This window comes from Triturus cristatus, chromosome 7 (genome assembly GCF_964204655.1).
Source record: "Triturus cristatus chromosome 7, aTriCri1.1, whole genome shotgun sequence".
NCBI lineage: Eukaryota > Metazoa > Chordata > Amphibia > Caudata > Salamandridae > Triturus > Triturus cristatus.
Window position 1 is genome coordinate 908,927,377 of NC_140590.1, and position 14,326 is coordinate 908,941,702.

The 14,326-nt window shown below is 39.2% G+C and overlaps 1 protein-coding gene across 5 annotated transcripts in view; it reads left to right on the plus strand.

The window, feature by feature from the left end:
* Nucleotides 1-14,326, plus strand: part of TENM2 (teneurin transmembrane protein 2) — a 2,740,530-nt gene that overhangs the window by 619,416 nt on the left and 2,106,788 nt on the right. For 3 of the 5 annotated variants that reach the window (XM_085617838.1, XM_085617837.1, XM_085617839.1), the window contains exon 4: nt 1,876-2,155. In XM_085617838.1, the coding sequence (XP_085473964.1) occupies nt 1,930-2,155 (226 nt within the window). In that variant the 5' untranslated portion in view covers nt 1,876-1,929. Of the gene's footprint in view, nt 1-1,875; nt 2,156-14,326 lie in introns of those variants that run through there. The other 2 variants (XM_085617841.1, XM_085617840.1) reach the window with 1 other exon arrangement.

A 14,326-nucleotide genomic window follows, 5' to 3' on the forward strand; every position in this document is an offset into this window, starting at 1 on the left:
AATACAGACAACAACAGACATTCTTGTTGAGTTCCATGATATACGGAGCTCTGGAGCATCATAGAATTTTTCTTTAAGTCCCAAATTTTAATCTTTCAGGAAGATTAATAAATGGTCCCTGCTGATGTTATTGCAGCCTGTGACCTTTTTTCGGCAGCAAGAACTGCAGGAGTCAAATCAGCTGAGAACACCTTAAGTGACTCCTTCTTTTTGTTAGACTGACAAAAACAAATTATGTCATTGTACATTCTCTCCAGAATAAATCCTAATTTCGTTATTATGGATAAATACAGTTTCATCAATGTTGACCATTATATCATTGATCTCACAGAGTGTGAAACCAAAGCCAGCACTCAACAGTGGCTTTAAAACTTAATTTGATTTTTCATAGAGCGCAAACGTACCTGAATGCTGGCATTACATTGCTCCTGGGAGCTCATTGTGCAATTAATATTTTTTAATGTATGCTTGCATGGATGCATTTCAGATGGTCATACAAATCCTCTGCAAATACACTCACCTCACTGTCAAGATCAGCTACTCAGCTTAAAACTTAATCTTGGAAGAAACTAGCTGCATATTAAAACGCATTTGCCATTTGAAAATCACATACTCTGTACTTTGTTCCTTCATCAATCCCTTTGGCCCTTGTTCTGGTTAAACCATAGATAAGACAGTGAAGATCCTCTGATTTCTGATAAGTTTTTGGAGGTGGATGAGGGGTAGCTATCGATCTTCTAAGTGGATGGGCATTGGGTTTGGTTGTTGCGTAGAACTTATTATTTCGCAGCCTCCACACATGCTTATCATGACACCATCTAGGATATTGTTGGCTTGTGCATTTGCCATGAATTAAGTCAAAACGTTGTGATTTTCTTGTTTTGTGTCATCCTGTGTTTTTTCCAGCTCTCTTCCTCACAGGTCCTCTACCACCCTGGGATCGCATTGTTCATTGCTAGTCATATACTAATTTTATTTCACTGGCATTGTAGTAGAGTTCTTTTGAGCACCTTTCTCTAAAACAATGGTCCTGAAGAATTGCCGAGCGACCCGTTAGGGGCATTAGGCAAGAAACATGTCGACCATACTCTTATATTAGTCCCTTTGGATCATTATGGGCCCACACATTTTAATTAGGTTAGCACACCACCTGAATAAATGTAATTCCCTGTGGCAGTGCTAGACCTATTTTCACTAGCACACTCACTCACTACACCGTTCACTCACCCCCACGCACTAAACGGCTGTCTCTTAAAAGATCTCCGGCAAAGAGCCCCTCCGCTGGAGCCCGTCGGGCATTGCAGCGCCGGCCCGACGAGGAACACAGCCCGATGATGAAGCATGACACCTTGCGAGGTGTGTGAGGGCATTCAATAAGAGACTTGTTCTTCCTCCCTCCCTGTGGAACTGCACTCTCAGTTGTCTTTCGCAATTCTTGGAGCATTTTGCAGGACCTCGCTAAAAAGCTCTAGGTTCCCCTTTTGTTACAAACAGAATATTTACGTCTCATTGCCACCATGCCCATGGAACAATACCTGATGTTTCCCATTTCCCATTCACAAAGATTTTACTTGACCATATTTTGATTTGGTATAGCTCACCTATTGGTTTCTTATCTTAGTTCTGCATACCAGACATAAAGGTGGCATTTGAAACATCACTGCACATTTATTCATAGGCACAGGTTGAAGTATACATCAATTGTGTTTTAAACAATCTACATTTAGGATGTGCACATGAAAACTACCATTAAATGTTCCTGATTGAAATTTTAGAAAACTTAGATTGTGAATATTAACAGTCACAGTTTTATGAAACAATGAAAGTCTGACCATATATATATATATTTATTTTAATTGTTATTATTATTTTTAGGCCTCAAAAGAAAAACAGCCACAAAAAGAATACTTCTGAAAAGTGACCAAGAAAATGGATATAAAAGACCGCAGGCATCGTTCTTTAACAAGAGGCCGATGTGGAAAGGAATGTCGCTATACCAGCTCATCACTGGACAGTGAAGACTGCAGGGTGCCCACTCAGAAATCGTATAGCTCAAGCGAGACACTGAAGGCGTATGACCATGACAACAGGATGCATTATGGCAATCGCGTTTCTGATTTAGTTCACAGGGAGTCTGATGAGTTTCCAAGACCAGGTATGTTTGAACCCTGTGCTTACATTTGTAGGCCCTTATTAATAACAAACATTCAATTCATACAAAAATAAATAAATATTGCAACCACTGAAATACCTGCTGTGGCAGTATCAAATAATCCCTTTGAGAAGCATCAGTTATATAAGAATTAACAGCTAAGATTAAACAGTATTGCAACTTTATATATGCAATGGCAGTGAAAATTAATTTGTGAAATAACACGTAATGTAGAGCAACTGTACTAATAACGCAAATACTCAGTTATTGTTACAGTGCAAAGATTAAATTCGAGTTTGCTAGCACCACAAAGCTAAATTGGCAGGAGAATCTTTTTTTTTTTTACTGTCTCATAAACTGCATGTGACAATTACCTTACACAGGGAAATAACTCTTCTAATAGTCTGGAGAACATTCAAATGTGCACACATTGTGCACCCAGCAATCTGGTTTCCATTAAATTTCTTTTGGTAAAAAAAGTTCACATAAAAACATGGCATGGTATAAACACTAAATGCAGATGCACAGAGTATAATGTATTTATTACCATTGTGTGTGTACATATCAAATTTTTCACTAAAAAAACAAAGGTTACAGTGACATTATAGTTAGGCTGAGATGTCATCAGAGAAGTCACTGATCATGTCATAATTGATGTAATATGTGAGGCCATAAGCAGTGCATTGCGGGGGCATAAGTTCTTGTTAGTTCAGGTAACCATAACTTCTGAATTTTAATGAATTTGTAAAAGTGAAAAAGGGAAATCTGAGTCTAACTCTAAAGTGTCCCTTAACCTTCGTTTTTATTGTGTGACTATCTAAGTTTTTTCTTATTCTATTTCCTAACTATAACATCCCTGCAATCTTAGTTATTTTAGTACATTTCTAAAATTTTTAATGTTGTTTCCTAACTGTAACGTCCCTGTAGCCTTTGCTTTTTTAAGTGGATTTCTAAGTTTTTAAATTTTATTTTTTAACTGCACCCTGTAACCTTTGGGAAATGGCAAATGTAGGGGAGACAGCAATCTCCTACAAGTCTGCTCTGTTATTCTGCCTTTTGATGGACTTGTCGCCCCCCCAGAATCCCCACCTCCCACAAATTCTCATATGGGTCAACACCAATCAAAACAAAGGATATTTGGATACAATGCATGTGACTAAGCTTCCATGAAAGCAAAAGCCCACCTACCATTTTAAGTGTATGTGCCCTAAGAAGCCCCCATCTTTCAAATGGTTTGTATATCCTGTAACAATACGTGCAACTAAAAATGATTTGATGGCGAAGAAGACATTTTTGCATGACGCTGCCTGTGAGACTTCAACATTATCAAATGTGGTGTGTATGTTCCTGCATACCTTTCAGCAAACATTGACTTCGGAAAAAGCTGTAGAATCAATATGATATTCATTCTCGACCCATACTATACATCAAATTACCTTAGCCAGTTTCTGCGAAGTTTGGGATAATGGCCACTCTTCTTTGCCAAAAGCCTACATTTTTTCACCGTATATTATTATAGAGCTGAATTCTCTTGCTGTGCCCAGCTGTTGTACTTCAGCACAGCTCTGGGGGAAGACAACAAATAACATAAAGGAAGGCCTGATTGATGAAGCATTCTACATCATGGGTCTAACTTGAAAAGACATCCAATTTCCCACCTTCCAACGGTAGTGTGCTACATGTATCAACATGGAAACCATTTAACTATCACAATCAACAACAGAAATCATTGCTAATGAAGAAAGTCCTATCATATTACTATTTATTGAAGGTATAGAAAATTGTGTGGTCATAGCTATGGCCAACAGAGCTACTAACTTACACCGAAGGACAAAGACTGTAAAGTTAACAACTCAGTTATCACTGGCAGAAAAGTACACACTGTTTTATGTCTGTTTCAGTTATTTGCCCGGCAGAGGCCAATTTGTAAAAGAGGTTTGCCCCGGAATCCCCTTCACAAACCGAGATAAACATACCACTTTGAAAGCACCTTTTGCCTGAATCATCAAGCATGCTTTCATGTTTCCTTACTTTTGAGGTACTGCCTGCCTAGAATTCAAATCCTTACACTTGCACTGATTTTGTGACACTGAATACACGATTCATGAGATACCCCAAAAAGTTCTTAAAGGTGAAAGGGAATGTTATCAGATGAAGCCTCTTTAGCAATGGCAATCGGGTAGCTGCAGTCATGTATTGTGGCAGGCAAAAGTTTGGTAATAAAAAATTGAACATAGCGAACATTATTCCTTTGCTTGCCCAGAAAATACAAGCAAAACAATTAGTTTGTAAGAAGGAGCCTTCAGAGTAAGATTCTGGCAAACAGCTAAAAGACTATTGTGCTCTTTGCAATGAATATACCACCAATGTTATGTGCATCAAGAAAAACAGTTTATGGTACTGCTGAGGATTGATATCTGTAATCTGATGGTGCCACTGGAAGATTCTCAATTAGTCATACTATAGCCCCACCTTCTGCCCAGGCTAAACAACTGCCATTTAATGGTCATTTTCCCAAACAGCACATAAGCCTAAACAAAGTGTAAAACAAACAAGAACACCATGCTGCCTCTATCAAAGCTGCCGGCCCCTGTCCTGTATTCTCTTCCACTGGTTACACAGCAGAGCCACATTCTCACGCAGTGGACCTATTCCTCCTCACCTGTCTTCTCTCCTCAACAACACCTGTATGGGGTCCCTAATACTGGCAACCAGTGTAAATGCTGGGGACTGCAAGGGGATGAGGCCTCAAGGCCCCCACGGTCCCAGCCAGCTACCCACCTCCTGCAGGAACCTGCATTGCTCCCACATGCATTGAGCTGCTGGAAAAGCAGTTCCCTGCGTGCGGCATCAATACTTTCATCTCTTTTGCTTCCTGCATGTCTTTGGGCAGGAAAAGAGATGAAAACTCGGCTTCCAGCAAGTGGTAGCATTTTGATAGCTCCCACTTGCTGGAAGCAGAGTGTTAGCTTTTGCTTAAGCAAACGCAAGCAGCTGTCTTTTGAGGGTCGGCACCTTTGGGATACAGCAGGAGCCGGCCCTGGTGATGCATGCAGTTGTAGATTAAACTGAAAAATGTATGAACTGTGTTATAGAGATATTAAGGGAGGTGAACATGCTATTATACAGTAATGCATTTAGTCTGTTGGTTATAATCAATTTTGCAGTTATACATTTTTGAATCTGTTGGTAGCTATTGAATGTCTTTATTTGATTTGTTATTTCGCAACATATTTGTGGCGATCGTGGCTACTAATCATCTCTATGCCCGGCATCACCGTAAAAATTAAAAATTGGTTTAAATGATTGTTTTTATACACAAATTCCCTACAAAAGTATGACCATAAACAGTTCAGTAATAAATTCTTCATGTTTAAAATCATGTAAAATGTGTGCATATATGTATTTTATACCTCTTAAAAAAGGTGCGATCGTCGCGGATACCAAATTCATCGCTACTCTCTGCGTCATTGCAAAAATAGGAAGTAGAGTTCAAACACAGTTTTTAAAAAGTTATTACAGATATATGTGTACAAATATATCATTGTGACATTGCCGTGAAGTTAAAAACTCCTCCACAAACGATCAGTTAACAAGAAAATGAACATTGTTTTCTGGTCTTGGGTGGCTCTGACAAGAGCCTTTGTGTTGAGAGTGTGTATAAGACAGCTACATATAAGACTGTATGTAAAGATTTAGGTTGCCTAGAACCACCCCGTTCCCTTTGTCTGTAAAGTGAACTCCATCGCCTCTATATATTCCATGCATGTCAAAAAGCAGATTGTTGTTGTAGATAGAGCCCATGTTATGGTCTCTGAGAAAAGCAGAAACGGTTTTATTTATAGGTTTCCTGGCTTTGTCAATCTGTGGGAAGAATTGATTTGACCACTTCCATTTCTGTCTTTGGCCTATATTATAGTACACCATGATAGTGTGAGTAAAATGCCACATTAGGTCTGCAAAGGTATCCTTCATTAGGATTTCAAACCCTACCCCAGTCAATGTGCCTAGATTATTGCCATCACAGTGCACAGTCATGAGGTGAGGCGTTCGGAAATCCACAATGGTTTCAACCAAAGCCAGCACCTGATTGAACTTTAACCCTCTCTGGCCAAACCAACTAATCGCCACATTTGGCAAACCCAAGTCTCTGTTAATACCTTTATTTTTTGCAGCCTCTTTAGCCCAATAGACATAGCTGTGGCCCTCAATCTACACTGTATAATTTTTGTAAGAAGGCAGAGTAGAATACAGGACAGATTTGCAGCTGAATATCACAATTGGTACAATGAAAGCCAGTGAAAATGCATGTGTGCTTGTGGTTTGGAAAAAAACGTGAACTTTGATTGGGTGAAGGGAATATGCAGGTGAATTGAAGTAGGTTGCATTTGGAAAAGATTAGTAAATAGATGTTTCACTTGCTCTGGTAAATAGAAAAAAATGTAATAGAGAGTAGGATATGTTTTACAGTATGTGCAGTAAACCACACCTGCTGTTGTTCATTTTGCAACTAGTATGGTCCTTCTGGATTGTGTTGTGAACTTATGACCTACTGGTTCAAGTGGGTTTCTATGGAGAATCAGCAGAGGATGTATTAGGAGAAGGGTGTTAAAGAAACAGGTATTAATTTTGATGAATTGGAGAAGGTAGGTAAGATTCCCTAGTGAGAATGTTCCAAGAAAGTGTAGTATGGTGATAGAAATATAAAAATATTAAGGGAAGTAGGTTTTCCAACTCCTGTCTTTTTTTTTTTTAATTCATAGTTCGTGATCATCATGATTACGCTGCGATTATTGCCAGAAAGGCATCCATTTTGGGCTACCTCCAAACAGGAGCGAAAGGGTTTATAGACAGAAATGCAGACTGAAATATGAAAGCAATTATCTTTATCTGCTGACTTTTGCAGTATCAGGGAATCCAATGTTCAGACGGTTGCCATTTCTTGTTGCTTTGTATGAGAGTGGTGTGCCATTCTTGTGCTAAGTTTTTTACATCTACCCAATAATAGGAAAAAAAAGCCATTTTACCAACATATTCAATCTTCTTGTATGTTAATTAAAGAAATTGAAAGTCAAAAAAAGATTAAGGTATATAATTATGTCATATTGTAACAAAAGATTTTGAAATATATTTAATTATTTAAAAAATGAAAGGATGATTTAAATCAAATTGCTAGTGTTTTTGTACATATATATCAATAGGTTGCTAAGACATAGTTTTTCTCAGGTGTACATCAGGTGACTCTCAAATTAGTTTGGAATGTGTTTCCATGGAGGTCAATGTTGTACTTGTATTGCTTTACTGAATTCTGGAAGTGGTAGGATAAATAACTGCACACTAATGGTTAAACCTATATGTAATCTTTTAGTATATCAGGTCAAAGTTTTATATGTGTATATATGATGTGCTGCATATATCTAATGTTTTTATTTGAATTCTGGGAGTTGTAGTCCTATTCATTCCATTATAAAAGATGAATACAACACTCAGTTTTGAAAGTGGAAATAGTGCACTATAGCTGTAAATGAATTATATATCGGAATGGATCTGTGCAAGGAAGTTTATTAGAAGTGCTGTCTTATCCCTTAAAACTGCTTCACAAGTTATGCATTTTTCTTTAACCATATATCACTGAACAGTGATTTAGGCTGTAGCTACGCCTTAGTGCCGGAAGCTATTTGCTTAAAAAGTAAAAGATGCAGTTTGAAATTTAAGTGAGCTATATGCATTCATAGAAACCTATGTGCCCAATTATGCATCAAACCTACACCCTGACTTAAATCTGAGATATGTAAGTAGACAGACACTGAAACACCTAGTGAGATAGAGAGGCATTGCAAGATTCAGTCACATAGACAGGCACAACTGATGTGTATCTTTTGGTAATAAAGCACTTACTCACAAACTTAAATAACCCAATATCACTAGTACACCCAGGAGGCAATGTATGCAGGTGATTACAGACACATTTAGAGAACTATATGTCACCTAAAGAGAGGCAGATATTTAGTAATACATTTACATACAAATGGAATCACAGTCCCAGATAGGAACTGAAACAGTCATTCACATGTCTGCTAAACAAATAAGAGTTTCAAGTTTATCATGCAGACAAATAGTGCTCACATTATGTCTCAAGCCTGGTATACTTGAGCTTGGGCATGTAGTTGTACTGGTAAAGCTGTCTTATCACTTAACAGTACTACACAATGTGGAGACTTTACTTGTACCACATTAAAGTGAACACTGAGGTAGGCTGAAGCTAGGCCATAGTGCTGGGAGCTATTCGCTTAAAAAGAAAAAGAAGAACTTTGATGTTTCAGTGAGTTATATGCAGACTACAATACCCTCAGATGGTTGATGCAAATGAGGGGTGAGAACCCAAAACTGTTGAGGTGGTCCATCTCCCTACAGGGAATGGACTTTATGGTGGAACAACGTACTGGTACTGAACACGCCAATGTTGATGTTCTGTCCAGATTCCTTTGTCTTAGTGATGAGCACTCCCAAGAGGGGGGGTAGTCTCCCCACTGTTCAGCTGGAGGGGACACGTGTTAGACTAGGCATCTTTGGCATTGTTTTCCCTGATTGTTTTCCTCTACCTCCTGTATTTTTGATGCTGTGCCGAATTTAGTTTTTGCTGGCTTAGATGCTTTGGACACTTTGCCACTGCTGATCAGTGTCAAGTGCTCCCTGTGTAAATTGTTATTACAATTGGTTCTCCATGATTGGCATATTTGATTTACTGGTAAGTCCCTAGTAAAGAGCACTGAGTGTTCCAGGGCCTGTAAATCAAATGCTACTAGTGGGCCTGCAGCACTAATGGTGCCACCCACATGAGTAGCCCCGACAAAATATCTCAGACCTGCCACTGCAGTGTCTGTGCACAGTTTTAAACTGTCATGTCGACCTGGCAAGTGTACCCACTTGCCAGGCCCTAACATTCCCTTTGCTTACATGTAAGGTGCCCCTATGGTAGATCCAAAGTACACCTATGGTCAGGGTGTATGGATGCAAAAGGCAAGACATATACTGGTGTGTGTGTGTGAGACTTATCCTGATAGTGAAATACTGCCAATTTCATTTTTCACTATTGAAAGGCTCTCTGTCCCATAGGATAGAATAGGACATACTTTGTAACATCTTACAAGTAGAACTTCCCACTGGGACAAGATGGAGAAATAAAGTTTAGGCTCTCTAAACTTAGAATTTAATAACTCATCTTTTAGAAAGTAGACATTTTCTTGTTTAACCATTGTGTGTGCCTCTACCTGTTTGTGGATTGACTGTCTGGGTTTGGAGTGATAGGTGAGGGGGATGTGTATTCACTGTAGACAGCCACTGGGGAGGTTGAGGTGTGCCTGGTCCTTACTGGATGACTCAGAGCTGAGCTGAATAGACCGTGGCTGTATTTAAAGTAGTGGGAGGAGTTTTCCTTGCACTTATATAGGGCTGGTCTCCCTTGCACAATGCTGCCTCTACCCCCTGTGGTCATACTTCACCAGTGATAACAGAACTGTTTAGGACTGGGCTCAGAGACCCTTTCATAAAGAGAACAAAGACACAATGGGGTATAAGTAGTAGACCTTAAACCCCAGAACTTTAGATCACTTCTTTACTTAGAAGGAACCTTTACCTAGGAGAAGAGCTGAAGAGCTGTGAGGAGGAGTACTGCCCCTTTTCTGTGTGTTGTGTGGGGTTGGCCTGTAGTTGCTGTTTCTACCAAGGGAAGGATAATGACTTTAACTTTGCTGAGAACCTGCTTGAATCTCCAAGGGCCTGTGTGTGCTGGCCTCCTCAGCAAAGACGCAAAGACTTCACCCCAGCTCCCCTGATCTCTGCTGCTGAGCGTTCTGACCTGCCACAAGGTGACTATTCCAGTTCTGGGAGGTTGTTCCTGCTGTTGGGAGCTGGAAGAAACCTGAAGAACTAAGAAAATTGATCCATCGCTCTTCTTGCGAGCATTTTTCCCGACGTAGCACCGCCTTGCTTGAAGAATCTCCACGCACCGCCACGCCACTGCAGAGACAACATAGCGCCTGTCAATTGCTGCAAGAACTGACCCATCATGGGATCACAGCTGAAGAAACCATCACACCGCTGCTTGCCCCAGCTGCATTGATTGCCAGCACATCCCGGAATTTCATGCATCGCACCTGTGCGGCAAGTTTTGCCGACATTTCATCCATGGAACAGAGCACTCTTGGAGTCAATGCATCACTTCCCCCTACAGTCCAGATTTGACGCATCACTTCTCCTGCATGCAGCAGAACTGTTACATTGCCTCCCCATGGATTCAGGAACTGACGCATTTCCTTCTCGATGCTTCACTTCTCTGTGGCTGTTTGGCTTTGTGAATTTTGACGCATCTACCAGTACTTTGTGTAGAATCATGCATCAATAGTTTTCTATGGACCAAGTTCCTTGAAACCTTTTTAAAGTCATATTCTTATTACATGTACGTTGGATTTTTGTTGTTTTGGTCTTGTTGAGTTTTTAGATAAAGATACTTTATTTTTCTTTAACTGGTTTGGTGTCCATTTGTGCAGCTATCACTGTATTACTGTGTGAGTGCAAATGCTTTGCACGTTGCCTTTGGGATAAGTCTGTCTGCTCGGTGGGGTATCTAAAGTGTGTATCCCCTTAACCTGACAAGAAGCAAGGGTCCCTATTTGGACAAAGGTACCTACCTCTTCCAACTAGAGACCCCCATTTCTAACACACAGGCACTGCACTTACACTTATCCAATAATCCAGGCACTGCACTTGTACTCATGCAATCATCCAGCCACTGCACTTGCACAATCACTCATGCAGTATAGATGCACTCATCAATTCACCCAGACCCTACTAATACACTCATCCAATCACCCTGTCACTACCCATCCATTCATCCAATTCCCTTGGCACTACTCATACACTCATTGAATCACACAGGTACAACAAATGTACACATCAAATCATGCATGAACTAACCATGTAGTCATTCAATCACCCATGCACTACATATGCCCTCATGCAATCATATATGCACTACCCATGTACTCATCCAATTACTCAGGCACTACACATGCACTCATCTAATCACCCAGTCACTACACATGCACTCATCCAATCACTCAGGCACTCAACATAGAGTTACCCAACCACTCATACACTGAAGTCAAGTCAAAATTACTTTATTTGGCCACTAAAAGCCATTAAAGCAGGCAATTAGCAACATTATGAAAAATGTTAGAAAACAATTAATACATTAGGAGAGGGAGAGTGCGCATGTCAATTAAGGAAAATCCCATCATACACATATTGTATATACTACAATTAATCACTTTAATCAAATAAATATAAAACCCATTGTAAAAAATCAAACAGCAGGTATCCATACATGAATAAAAATGCAACTCTCGACCATAAAAATCAACATATCCAATTTAGCTTCCCTTTGGCACACTCCATGCCTAAATCTAGACGGAGAAACAATATACTGGTAAACGTGGTCAAACAACGGCATAAACCTAGCCAAGGACCTTCATGAAGGAAAACTACCCGTCCCCTTCTCTGACCTTCAAACCTGTTTTGACCTAAAAACCTTGGACTTCTATAAAGTTTTGAAATTAAAAGCACAACTCACGGCAAAATCAATCCTACCTATTAACCCGTTGATCCTTACACTTGCAATCCAACTCATAAATTCAGGACACATTGTGTCTAAAATTAACAAACTACTGCTCCCGAAACCATACAAATCTCACTCGCGTAACGAAATGAAATAGGAATCCGGATCCAATACTAGAAATATTCCCTTCAACTGGAATAATATTCACAGAACCCCTTTCTCAAATAAAATATCTCCAATACTCTCACAAACGAAATTCATGCTAATAAATAGAACATATTGGACACCAGCCAAACTCTTTAAACTCAACCTAAGTCAGAAACCAACTTGCTGGAATTGCAAAGCACAGGAAGGAGATTTAGCTTGCATGTTCTTACATTGTTCTATCTTGAAAACCTATTGGGACAAGATATTCAATTGTATAAAGGTCACATTTGATATTGACCCCCCTGGAGAATTCTCCTATATCTTACTGGGATTTTTAGATCCAAAAGTAAGGGATAAGAATGATCAATCTCTGTTAGATTTATTCCTCACACTCCCCTGCAAACTAATTATTAACAACTGGAAGAATACCAATGAAGTCTCATTCAGGTAGTGCAAGAATGGTTGACCTTTCTCAGAGGGGCAGACAATGCCTCTCTTCATTCCTCGCCTTGGCGTTCTTCCATATGGAAATATCTTGATGCCTTTTCTTTCAAATATGTACCACCATGAGCCTATCGATCTCACTCACTCTCTCTCACTTTCACTTCACTGACCTTCCCCTGGATAATCAATATAAAATCCCCTGTTAACATAGCATTTCTCACTTGAGGCATATTTTACGAAAACATACAATCTTAATTTGTCCATCACTTGGAGACCACAACTAACAGAATAGACCTCTTGTGATCCCCACATAGTCTCTAATAGGATACCAAATATGTAACAATGACGGGTTATGATGAAAAATGATAACGTGGCATACTAGATACACATAAAAACCGTATTCAGGGTTTATTCTTATGTATAACACAATACGGCTCAGGATGCCATGTCACTCTACTCAAGATTGATGTCTCTAATATAAAACCTCAAAACGGACAAAATTCATGTCTACCATGCAGCTTACGTAATTTCATTTGTAATATCATTTGTATTGTCATTTGTAGCTTCGGTTGTATTTCACTTGTATTTTCATTAGTAATCTCATCTGTAATTCTCATGTTACCTTATATCATTTATTGTCATATTATCATGTTCTTTTTCTTTCATGCTCCCTATTTGTAGTTTTGTACCTGTTTTGGAAAACCCAATTAAAAAAAAGAAAATACAATTTAAAAAACCTCAAAAATTCATAGGTTACATTGACGTTGTAGTTAGAAATTCACTGAAAAAAACAAAGGTTACTAGAACATTATAGTTAGGAAATAGAATTTAAAAAAATATAGAAATTCATTAAAAAAACAAAGGTTACATGGACGTTCTAATTAGAAATTAGCATTTAAAAAACCTTAAAAATTCACTGCAAAAATCAACGGATACAGGGCCAATTTAGTTAGGAGATGTAATTAAAAAAGCGTAAAAATTCTCTGAATAAAACAAAGGTTACAGAGATGGTCTAGTTAGGCTATTACACTCATTTAAAAAAAAAATATATTTTTATTAGTTCCAAAAGAAACGTATTCAGTCATGATCAGGATACAAAGGCGAACAGGTGCTCACATATCATCAACATACTCTGGTTGCACCCACGTACAAGTTACAGAGCCGTAGTCAACAGACACTGTGTACCGTTCCTCAAAATAATAGCACCAATTGACACCCAGATTGTTGAGAAGTGAAAATATTAGTAACGGCCAGTTATCAATGAGATACAGAGGAGCAGTATCTGAGCTGCACGCTGTAAAAATACCAAACAAACCTAATCCCAGTTAGGCTATTACACTCATACAAAACCAGAAATATTCAGTGGTTATAACTTGTGGCACTGCAATGCACTGCTAATGACCTCATATGATGTGGTCGGTGATATCACTAATGACATCTCAAATTACATCACTGATGACATCATCCACAGAATCTCTGATGTACCCTAATGTAACATTTCATACACCCACTTCAACTTCCACACTACCATTCTGAAAACCATTGACACACCCATACCAGTACTTACACACCCACTCACTGATTTAAAGGTTTACACACACATCCACTTAGTCACCCATACAGCCACTCGTACAACAACTCACTCACTAATTCAGCCACTGGTATATCCACTCATACCCCTATACAGTCCCTCACATACTGTCAGTCATTCATAGAGCTACTCACACACCTACTCACTCACATTGAGAGTCAATAACACAGCCATTTACTCCCCTATACAGTTATACACACTCCTACTCACTTATGAATTCAGATACTAACACATACTCACTCACTATACAGTCACTGACACAAGCACACACTCACCCACATAGCCACAATCACAATCCCTCACTCACACATACAGCCCCTCATATACTCCAACACTCACCTATACTGCCTTACACAGATCCAGTTATTCACCCATA